Source organism: Carex rostrata, chromosome 3, assembly GCF_964058835.1.
Source record: "Carex rostrata chromosome 3, lpCarRost1.2, whole genome shotgun sequence".
Taxonomy (NCBI): Eukaryota; Viridiplantae; Streptophyta; class Magnoliopsida; order Poales; family Cyperaceae; genus Carex; species Carex rostrata.
In genome coordinates, this window is record NC_135920.1 from 912806 (window position 1) to 921296 (window position 8491).

General features: G+C 35.6%; 1 protein-coding gene across 1 annotated transcript; it reads right to left on the bottom strand.

Annotated features, from left to right (window-relative positions):
* Nucleotides 1-96: 96 nt before the first annotated feature.
* LOC144552126 (uncharacterized) lies at nucleotides 97-6460 on the bottom strand. Its single transcript, XM_078300238.1, has 6 exons — nucleotides 5892-6460; nucleotides 5519-5705; nucleotides 4876-4956; nucleotides 4130-4237; nucleotides 3556-3825; nucleotides 97-472 (listed from the first exon to the last, which is right to left on the bottom strand). Exons 1-6 carry the CDS (start codon nucleotides 6314-6316, stop codon nucleotides 371-373), a joined length of 1173 nt encoding a protein of 390 aa, XP_078156364.1. The 5' UTR covers nucleotides 6317-6460; the 3' UTR covers nucleotides 97-370.
* Nucleotides 6461-8491: the final 2031 nt, after the last annotated feature.

The following is an 8491-nucleotide window of genomic DNA, read 5'->3' on the forward strand; positions in this document are numbered from 1 at the left end:
CAAATTAATTTGATTGGTTTTATTTATATTTATGCAAACCGCATAAAAGAACGATTGGATGAAATTTTGTTCAATGTGAACTGCAAAACAACACCCTTATTTTTGTTCAATTTGAACTGCAAAACAATACCCTTATATCAGCATTACAAAACAAACCACCCCAAACAAAATTATGATAATGAATTTGTTTACTCTCTCAGCGAAGATAACATAAACCCAAGAGCAAACTTGTTAAACCAAAGTATATATCACAAAAATCAAGCATTTAAAAAAAAAGTATATATCACAAAACATATACCAAGACACCATGCAAGCAGCTATTAAACAGGACTAATTTTGACCAAAAGAGGAAAATATTATATACGAGACTTCAACAAAGTATACCAGTACTATGACTCAAAAGGTTGTCCCAGATCAAGGCAACAACTTCTTGGATCATATCTACAATACTGCCTTCGCACAAGTGGTCTTCCTGAAAAAGAAAATAAATAGAATCAATAAATAAATAGCAAGCACGCAGTCGGCATACTAAACCCTGATTTACATACACAATGAAAGTATTGTTGACATTTTTGTTTCCTCGTGAAGATTTAGCCCTTACAAAGCAGACTTAATCCTCATGAAACCTAAATTTACCAGCAGTAGCTACACAGATATTAGCAGTATATCCATGATCTTTATAGTTGCCACAGAATGGTTATTTTTGAAAGCAGCAAATTTTCGGGTCCTTGCAGATACAAACTGATAAAGACAACATAAAATTAAAGAAATGGCGACTAAAATTTCAAGAGAATTAAGTTTCGGTCACAGCATATCGCGCCATAATTTATTTATGCAAAGAAAACGAGTATGATAAAAATAAGGGAAAATTTTTTATTTGCCACTCCAAAACTTGGAAAATACCAAATTGCCACCCCAAAACTCAAAATTTCTTATTTGCCACCCTAAAATCATCAAATTTACCAAATTTTCACAATATACATCTAATATACATATTTAATTAAAATTATTTTGAAAAGTATTGTATAATAAAACGTATTTTCGTATTTCCCAATTTTACCCTTCAAGAACAGATGAAATTTCTCTCCAGCAACATTTCGCTTTCTCTCTTTTTTCTTCTAATTTCTCCCGGTTTTCATTTCCTCCGCGCGAACCCTCTCTCCCGCGCACCCCACCTCCGCCTCCGACGTAGCTCTCTCCTCCGCCTCTACCTCCAGTCAGGAAAGGCCGTTGAAGAGTGTATCAATAGCTTCAGTTGTTGAATGGGCATCGCTTCTTCTTCCATCGGTACACAATTCTTATTATTGATTCTTATATTTCTTCCAGTTTCATAACTTGACTTGCATTGTTTCTCTTACTAGTGTATTTAGTACTGTCTTTTTTCTGATAAATCTAAATTTGTGTACCGTGTAGTTGTTTGTTTATGTCAATTTTAATGAGATATAGGGATATTGAGCAAATTAAGTGAAATAAAATCTAAATTGAGGCATTCAACTGAAAGTTAGTATCTGTGAAATCAATCAAATTATACCCTAGGTCAAAACTGAAGCTTAATTGTGGCTAAATTGGTACTCCACCTTTTTTTCCATTGTGATGTGTGAGACAGGTAATGAATCGGTACTCCACCTTTTTTTCCATTGTCAAAATGCAATTGAGGTTTGGAGAGAGGTATCAAGATATTTGGGTAGAGATATAATGATGCAAGGAGATTCAGTTGAGTAGACATTTGAAAATTCATGGGGGAAGGTGCAGCAGGAGGGAAGAATGTCTAGGAAAAAATGGGCTACTCACTTTATGTGTGTCATATGGAACCTTTGGAAGCAAAGAAATGACAAGGTTTTTAGAGAAAAGTGCAAGCCGCCATTCATACTGGCACAACAAATAGTTGAAGAGGTGGTGCTTTGGAGGAGATACTGTCAAGGGCGAATTACCAGAGAGGGCATAGGCTAGTTCATAGGCTAGTTGATTTTATATGTTTAGTTTAGTTTGTGGTTTGCTCTCCTGGGATGCGTAACAGATGCAAAAGGGAAGGTAATCAATTGTAGTGTATTTGGAAAAGGGGTAAAATTGGTACTGCAACTGTACCAGTTAGATGGGTTTGGTTTAAGATGCTTTGAGTTTGTAAATTCAGCCCACTTGGGGGTTGATTTTGTAAATATTCTCATCAATAAAGTTTGGCAGCCTCTGCCAATTTCTCAAAAAAAAATTGTGGCTAAATTGATGTTGCAAGTGGTTTCTTTTTTTTTATCCATCTCGTTCTTTTGATTTATCTGTGAATATAGTAAGAAGTTGTTGGCTGGCCTTTGTATTGTTGTACCAATTGTTACCAGTACAAGACTGAAAAGATGGTATGATTGCTTATTTGGATTGAAGTAGTGAGATATGTTTCGATTTCTCTTATTGTTTTTTTGGATTTCAGCAAATAAATTGACTTAATTTTGGAATCCGATACGTTGATTCATTTCAAATAGATTAATTTTGGCATGTGAGTTTAATTCATAAAGACCTGATTTTCTATTCTTATCCAAATTTATGTAGAATTTTCAAATATTTTTGATCCAAAATCTAAATTTTGGCATGTGATTTTAATTCATAAGGACCTGATTTTCAAGTAGTTGAATTTTGCATATTAAAACTTCACATGCCATAGATTAACTGATTTTCTATTTTGATCCAAATTTATATAGTGTTCTTTAGGAATCAGAGGCATTAATATAGCTTTCGTTCTGGGTACCATGTTTCTTCACTTGTACTGTTTATATTAAAAGATGTGTTTAGGCTTGGCCCTGGATTATATTTGTTTGGTACCGAACCAGTAACTAACGCCCTTGCCTAGAGAGAGAAGATTAGAGATGTTTTAGACATGCACCAATTTCGAAGTTATTGTTTTCACCACTGTCCTACCAGCACCATAGCCCTAGCGAGAGTGAATTGGAGACGGAGAGAGACAGACTGTGGTGTAACAAATAAAAGGATGCGTTTTTAACAAATTTTCACTTAAAATATCGTGCCTTATCTGTGCAACATACTGGTTCTGGGTTCTGGGTTTTGGTGGACGGAGGAAGGGTGAAAGAGAGAGAGGCGAAAGGTAGAAGGGAAGGTTACTGGGGAGAAGGGTAGGATACTGGACAGATCTATTTTCTAATTTCATCTATTCAAATGAAAAATGAAGGGTAAAATTGGAAAATATAAAAATACATTTTATTATACAATACTTTTCAGAATAATTTTAATTAAATATGTATATTAGATGTATATTGTGGCAATTTGGTAAATTTAATGATTTTAGGGTGGCAAATAAGAAATTTTGAATTTTGGGGTGGCAATTTGGTATTTTTCAAGTTTTGGAGTGGCAAATAAAAAATTTTCCCTAAAAATAATGTCATCATGGAGAACCTTTTCCATACTACTATTTTAACAATTAGATGTCTGTGTGCATATGATCAATAGAATGTTCAGTGTTAGTTGCAACATACGTAATTTCATGTGCCATTTGCAAAAACACTCAGAATACTGGTTATAATTTGAAAAAGACCCAAGAGATAGTTGACTAACAGTTAATTGTTCAGGCAGGCCACAAAGCTTCAACGAAATCTCATTTGCATCTTCACCAGTTGAAGAATGATAGTCAAAGCGGTCGGCTTGCCTCATTTTTACTCTGATTTTGTCTCTATTTAAAATTTTATGTTCTGTATGCATTACATGCACCATAACAAATCTGTCAGCAGCTGACTCCTTCCCTAGAGGCCACCTAAGCCCCCCTTTGACCTCCGGGTCAATAACAGCAGCAGATATAAGTTGGTTTATGCCTTCCACGACATCAGCCTGCATAGAAAAACAAATGAAAGCAAAGGTATCCAAAAGAGCCATCAATCAGATCTCGTGAGCAAGTATTACACTACCAGGCTCTAATAGAACTTGGGTAATGCCAGTAACGTTTAGTTAATGAGATCTCTTTTAATTTAATATGAGAAGTATTTGGCATATGACGTTAAGAAGCTGCTAGTTTTGCAATGCTTGTGTAACAATTTAGAAAATAAAATCTTCAGGTGATTGTCCAAATTTACTTGCAAACCGTAAGTTCAGTCATCAGCAGTGATGTGTATCAACTATCAAGTATTAAACTTACATCCAAGTTCTTTACTGCTCTTTTGGCATTTAGCATTATTCGAAGATCAAAATTCTTGCTTAAACAGGAAACATCAGTCACCATATGCCTCAGTGGTTTGTGTTCTACCTACAAAATTATAATTCAAAATCATGTCTTGTTAATAATGGATTTAAAACATCACCACAGTCGTTCATTAAACTTTCATTTCACTTTGGCAATTTAAAAATGGTTTTGGTTAAAATAGATTGGAAAATACATCTAAAACTATATATCCACAGAAATATGCGGGCTGCAATCTTTTGGACAAACCTAACCTAGGTTCGTCATCATAAAAAGTAAAAAACTAAGCCATACTTCCTACCATAGAGTAATGCATCCAGAGCTTGCATTTGCACCATTCACAGACTGACTCGAGTTCAAATCAGATTCAGGTTGCCAATATATCTGGAGAACCTTTTTTTTATAGAAGTGGGATAATGAAACCAAATCAACAAAAACCGATACCAATTAAACTGCTTGGGCCTGTTCCCAATGTACATAGATGATACAGAAAACAGAGCCATATCTCAAAGTTTTACAAACAGCTAATCATGATCACCTTAAAAGCCAAAAACAAAATAGCTACAGATATCTGGAAAACTTAATGCCTTGAGCAGGTTCATGACCAGCATGCAGCAGAATAAAGTATATTGGAAGCAAAAGGTACCATTTAATTTTACTTCAGTAAGAAACAACAATTAAGAAGCAGAGCAATATGGTTTTACCTTGTAAAGCTCAAGACCACTATCATGCAATGTCATGCACTTGCATGACATAATCAAATCTGGCTGGCGTTTGTCTATTACCTGGTATTTGAAGACAAAGAGACATTTAAGGTAATACATTTAAAATAGTAACTAAAATGTGCTCTAGTTGCATGATCATCAAGTAATCAGTGCTCAATTTCAATTAATTAGCACCATATTGAATGAGAGAGTGCAAATCCATGACAACTGATTGGTTCCCTATACAAGATTTTTACAGCATTTAGGATAGAGGTTTAAGGTAGGTATTAGTCCCGGACAGAATAAGGGCAGGGGTCCCTATTTATAAAGTAAGGCGAGTGACGTCAACCACCTTATCTCGTAGTTCCCTTTTGTCTGAGCTCGGTGACATCTTGCAGGGGTAAGATGCTACCCCAAGCATCCCCAGATGGGCTTAGCAGGCGCAAGTAATGCTAGTCAAGCCCATACTCGTCCAAATAGATTTTTTTTGTTTCAAAAAACTTTTGTTCAATGGAGAAAAACCAATACTTTAAGGGAGGAATAGCAGCAGAATTGAAAGGTGTTGGATCTGATATCATTTTAATGGGGAATACTTGTGAGCATAAAATCGACAATAAAAATGAGTCATGAGGTGAACCGGTACCCTGATATAATAACGGTCCTTCTCCCTTACGAACTTAAATCCACATTTATCCACAAGAAGTTCTCCAACTTCTCTCATGTACTCTTCTGAAACTGTGGTATAAAATGTCTTACGGGCCTGCAGCTTATTCAGCTCTCCTTCGCTTGTTGGGGCTTTTATGATCGAGTCTAAGCAAACTGAAGGGTCCCTATAAAAAACAAATTAAAATATGAAGAAAACTAGATGTTATACCAGCATATTTTTTGGGACACCTTTCTTTAGAATGAACATATGCAAATTTTTGGTATTGGTGAATCTTGCCAAATTAAACTATATGAAATTACTAATTATGAACTTCAATCAGGGACTGGGAGAAAGACAAAAACGAACATACCCGCGAAAGAGAACTTTCCCTACTCGAGCCATTACTTGCAGCTTAACATCTCCACTTCTTGCCTCTTCCTTCGTGTGCTGGACAGCCTCAATCAAGTCTCTCGCAACCTTCTCAACTATTCCCTTGAGAACCCCTCTCTCCTCCTCCTCGACCAGGACCGCTCCATCGGTGACGTTGACCGTCAAAGGCTTCGAGCCGTTCTTCTTCTCTATTACTTCGGAATCGTATGGTACCAGAGCTAGAGATTCCGTGGAGGTGGCATACCAGCGGGAGATCAAGTGAGGGGAGAAGGGGATCAAGCGAGAACTTTGGTGGTGGCGATGGCGAGGGGAGGCGAAGGAGGGTTTGGGGTTTAAAGAAGACGGGACTGGGGTTGGTGTGGGGTTGCGATTGGAGGGGCGCTTGTGAGGCGGTACGTACGACATGCTTCTGCCAATTTTTTTTTCTAATTACTGTATGACAGCATGAGGGAGAGGGACGATCAGAAAGACTGACGGGCGGGCGATCATGGCGATGATGTGGAAATTGTCACATAAGTTATAAAGTAATTAGAACTTTGATCCTGTGTGACGCTGCACTGCAGAATTCCGGAGTAAATGATCATGGCGATGATTTGGAAATTGTCAATTCCAAGATGCCTTTCTTATAAAGATGGTGTGGATACGGATTAGGAATGGCAAACAAGTTGGGTTCAATTTAAACTCGTAACGAAATGGCTTGTTCGAGTAAGAGCAGCCCGAGTTGAAATCTCAACTTGAAATTGTTACGAGCTGAACTAAGTTAGTTCGTGAACTGATGAGTTGGCTTGCTGGGTCTGATTAGATCTTGTTTTAAGAGTAAAATAAATTTTACAAATTTGTTGGACCAAGTTGAACCGAGCTGGACCGAGCTAGATAGTATCAAATACACACAAATTTATACAAATTCATAAATTAATGCCTAGCTGAGCAAGTTTGCGAGTTGACGAACATTCTAGGTCCCAACTTAAACTCGTTTATTCTGAACCAAACTAGTAGCGAGCTGACTCGTTAACAGCTCGATCCAGTAATAAACGAGTTGTTAATAAGCGAGTCAGATACGAGTTACAATTAAGCCATGAGCTACAAGCATTTTTGTCCCCTCTAATACGGATCCAATTATATATACAACACAACACAACACATAAATTAAGGATATATACAAGTGTACTAGCTAGTGCCGAAAGGTGAGCATCTACTAGGTATGGTTGACGCGGATTGGCCTCAGCTCAAGGATCATCTGTTGGGAGATCGATAATTGATCAGACGGCTCAAGTGGTTATACCTAACCCACTACCTTTTATCAAACGATACAAATATATTATTCCCTGGGACCATATATATATGTATATTGTATGGTTCATAATCATAATAGCAACTTTAATTAAAGTCTCAATATTCCACGCCACCTTTAAGTAAACGATCATAGCGATGATTTGGAAATTGTCAGATGGAATTCCGGAGAACTTTGATCCTGTGTGACGCTGCAGAAATGGCTCCTTGGTGAGGTGTGCCACGTGTAGACGCAAACTGTGTAGAATACTGTGAGCCGGATCAAAATCACGGTAATTTTTTTTTTGTATACCTCTCAACAATTTTAAGTTTTTCTTTCTTCTAAAATTTATAATATCACATTAAAATCCATTAAAATTTATAATATCCCAGATTTTTATTAAAAAATAAAAAAAATATAGTCTGTGTACAAAAATGTTTCTTCTAACAAATAATTTTTTTTAGGATAAATAATTAATTTCTCTACTTGTGACGCATACACAATAGTATTGAGACATGTATATGTGTGCATCACATGCAGGAGGCGAAACCAAACTTTCAAGGTATGAGGATCAATTTAAATGGGATTCATTATATAAAATTTTCGTACTACGAATGAGGGTCAAATTTATAGTACCAATGCATTTTATTCTAAAATATATAGAAAATTGTGTATAATTTCATTTTTTTTAATTTAATGGGGGTCAATTGACCCCATAGCTTCTTACTCTATTTGCTATGGTCACAGGTAAGAAAATGATCATTTATTTTCATAACTGACCAATTAAATGACTAAATATTTATCTTAAACATGTTATGTATTTTTTATTTTATTAAAATAATGGATAAAATGGAGAATTGTGGGCTTAGTGCAGTGCCATGAAATTTGAAATGTTGGACTGTGTCAGGACTCTTTAATAAAACAAATAATAAATGATAAAATGGATATTTTATATATTTAAAATGTTTTAATAGAGAAGTCAATAAATTGAGTAGATTTGCAAGTTTTAGAAATTTAAAAGAATAAATATGATATTATGAATTTTAAAGAGAGAAGTACGTAATTTTGAAATTTTTGAGGAGCATGCATGAAATTCCTCCATATCAAGTCAGTACATATTTCGAATATGGAAATCCGTTTTGAGATTCATACCAAATTAAAAACGGATGATTTACATCTCATTCTATATGGTGAGGTATTACAATTAAATGTTAATGCTTTTACAGTTACATGAAAATAAAATTACCCGGTTTTGGGAATTCAATTGGCATTTTAGCAATTAAAAAATAACGTTAAAATATTGTTGTTGG

What these genes read in the sequence shown, in the direction of transcription:
- LOC144552126 (XM_078300238.1), bottom strand. Translation starts at nt 6,316, where the DNA reads ATGTCGTACGTACCGCCTCACAAGCGCCCCTCCAATCGCAACCCCACA. An exon ending in AGGACCGTTATTATATCAGG is followed by an intron (nt 4,957 to 5,518) that starts GTACCGGTTCAC and finishes TTCAAATACCAG; the next exon opens with GTAATAGACAAACGCCAGCC. An exon ending in GAGCAGTAAAGAACTTGGAT is followed by an intron (nt 3,826 to 4,129) that starts GTAAGTTTAATA and finishes TTTTCTATGCAG; the next exon opens with GCTGATGTCGTGGAAGGCAT.